Source organism: Chrysochloris asiatica, unplaced genomic scaffold (assembly GCF_000296735.1).
Source record: "Chrysochloris asiatica unplaced genomic scaffold, ChrAsi1.0 scaffold00003, whole genome shotgun sequence".
NCBI classification, from domain to species: Eukaryota; Metazoa; Chordata; class Mammalia; order Afrosoricida; family Chrysochloridae; genus Chrysochloris; species Chrysochloris asiatica.
The window spans coordinates 12,938,076-12,941,036 of NW_006408521.1; the positions used below are offsets into that span (position 1 = coordinate 12,938,076).

Below are 2,961 nucleotides of genomic sequence, written 5' to 3' on the forward strand. Positions count from 1 at the left end.
GGAGGTCCCTGGGACCATGAAGGGAGATGAGCGGAGAGCAGGACCCTACCCAGAGAAGCAGTGATGCCAGAGATGGAGGCAGAGATGATGATGTGGAGAGATGGAACAGCTGGGGGACTTTAGACCCAGAGAGTGAGAGGGGCTGTGTGCTGACAACCCGGGGGGTGGGGAGAAGGATAGGGGGAATGTAGGCTTGTAGGATATACCCTTTGGTTGGTTGATGCTGCATGGAGGGGATTGTAACCATGGCAATGAGATGATATATGATAGTATGAATGAAAAACTAATGTTCTCCCATGTAAACTATCACATAATTCACAATAAAACATAAATAAAAAAATCAACTATAGAAAGACAAGGTTTTCTAGGGCTTATAGACTAAAGAACTGTGTGTGTTCAATGATGTTAATATATTAATTTTTATTACATACTCACACTTATGGTAGACAAGGCAACATTAATACTTCATAAACAATTAATTTGGTTTTTTGAATGGAAAAAATTAATTGTCTACAGTATATCAGACAATGTTCTACTAATACTTTAATTTCAAATGATCCAAAGAGCTGTATTATTACTACCCTGTTTTTATTGATGAGAAAACGGAGGCAATAAGAATCTGTAGTAGCAAACTAGTGACAGGCTAAAGTTTGAATACACGCTGTTGGCTTCAGAACTCATGCTCTTCACCACATGCCATATTTATTAGATTTATTTTTTTTACTTTCTTTTCTAACTGTCCAAAAACCAAATATTAATTTCTAACAATTTATATTTTGCAGGGGAAATAGAAAATGTGGACATTTTTAGTAGTAGTGTGTTTGATGCATGTCTATGGAATGGCGTGTAGTTCTAGTAAACATCATCACCCCGTGAATCCTGAATCATGGATGAATGTTGTAAGTTAATACCTTATGCAAGCATACAGAATTATTGTTTGTGTAAAACAAATCCATAAATACTGTAATACGATGGTTACTTAAGTGAAATTTCAAAATAAATGTGGTAGATTTTATTTTTTAATTTAAAACTTCTATGATTTCTCTTTTTTCTACTTAGAGTCAGATAATTTCTTACTGGGGTTACCCCAATGAAGAATATCAAGTTGTAACTGAAGATGGCTTTATCTTGGGAATCAATAGAATTCCTCACGGAAAAAAAAATTCGAATAGTTCAGGTAAATGTCACCAGAAATTCTATATACTCTGAAAAATTTGTCTTCTCTAAAGAGAAATGTGTAGCTAATGCTGGCATGTCCTTAAAAAATTAGATGTAACAACCCCTTTTTAAGAAAAGATCCAGAGCTGTATGTGTGCTGGATATGTGAGTTTCAAGCTAAAGGTCTTCTCCAAGTTGTTCTTGTGAAAAGTGTCCAGAAAGCAAGACACCTCGGTGGCGTGCTTATATCTATCTCCATTCAAATATACAGACTTCAACCCACCACTAGATCTATCGGAACATCAAGTTTTTTGAAGAATATTTATTAATTAGTAAGATTATTACTTGTTTCAACTCCTTGTATTTAGCCACTGTTGTTGTTAAATGTCACCAAGTTGAATCCAACTCTTAGTGACCCAGTATTAGTTGTCTTTGGAGCAGCTTGTGGGCTTGAACTGCTGACCTTGCAGCAAGCAGTCCAGTGCTTATGGTACAGTGCCCACACCAGGACTCTGTTTAGCCATTTGTTGTTTTTGAAGGGTGTGTAGTAGGTCTTGACGCATAATAAGCCTGTATAGGATTTCCAAGAAGCACCTAGTGGGTTTGAATTGCTGATCTTGCGGTTAGTAGTTCTGTGCTTATCCAACAGTGCCACCAGGAGTCACCTGGTTGATCTAAAAGTTTCATTAAAATATGACCGTTTAAAGAGCTTTTAGGAATAATTATATTATTGTTTATGTAATTAAAAAGAAAGATGCTTTAGTTTCTCAAAAAATGTGTTAATTTGAGCATACAGTTGAAGGTATCTATGGAGTTTTAAAACTTTCTTTTAATTTGATTTTATATAGAACAATTCTTGATTTATTTGAGGCTCATACAAGAATATCATCTTGCAGAAATGGTCATTGAAACTAAGTTCACCTTTAAAATGTGTTTATTGTGTCTGAGATGACTGATCAAAACCAATAAAATACTATCATTCCATTCATATTTTATTGCTGGTTATATCACATGGTAAACAATAAAAGATTCCAAACTATCTACTTTTTTTAGATTGAAATATAAGAAAATTAGAGCAGAATTTTTCTAGAAGAAAAATTGCCATGGCATTGTTATTAATATTTTCTCCTGTTTACATTTCAGCTCCACGTCCTGTTGTGTTTTTGCAACATGGTTTGCTTACATCAGCTTCTGGCTGGATTTCCAATCTGCCCAATAACAGTCTGGCCTTCATTCTGGCAGATGCTGGTTATGATGTGTGGATGGGGAACAACAGAGGAAACATATTTTCCCGAAAGCACTTATACTTGCCACCAGATTCAAAAGAATTCTGGGAATTCAGGTAGAATAATTAGAATGATATTTCATCAAATTTTATACATACAACAGATACTTTATTTGTTTTTCTTCCATTTTAGTATAAGAATTATTTTAACTTTGTATATTTTGTGAAGATTAAGTAAAATACCTTATTTATAAGATTGTCAATTTTAATAAATGTCCAAATGAATGTAATTCCATATGATAGCTTCAGTATTATGTCAATATAGAACTTTATGCTTACAAGAAATGAGTATACAAAGTACAGGAGTATGGGTATTTGGGGGGTTTTGTATTTGAATGAGTAATGTACTTGCATATCTGTCCAATTTAACTCATGCTGCTTTAAATTTTTATAGTTTTGATGAAATGGCCAAATATGACCTTCCAGCTTCAATCAACTTCATTGTAAAGAAAAGTGGGCAAGAACACATACACTATGTGGGGCATTCCCAAGGCACCCTTAGTGGTATGTTTGCTGGT

The 2,961-nt window shown here is 34.4% G+C and overlaps 1 protein-coding gene across 1 annotated transcript in view; it reads left to right on the top strand.

Moving 5' to 3' along the window:
- Positions 1–875: 875 nt before the first annotated feature.
- LOC102838377 (gastric triacylglycerol lipase-like) overlaps positions 876–2,961 on the top strand; it is a 10,476-nt gene continuing 8,390 nt past the window's right edge. Inside the window, exons 1-4 of the mRNA XM_006831436.1 lie at positions 876–899; positions 1,060–1,177; positions 2,302–2,500; positions 2,838–2,947. Coding sequence (XP_006831499.1) covers positions 891–899; positions 1,060–1,177; positions 2,302–2,500; positions 2,838–2,947 — 436 coding nt within the window. The 5' untranslated portion in view covers positions 876–890. The remainder of the gene's footprint in view (positions 900–1,059; positions 1,178–2,301; positions 2,501–2,837; positions 2,948–2,961) is intronic.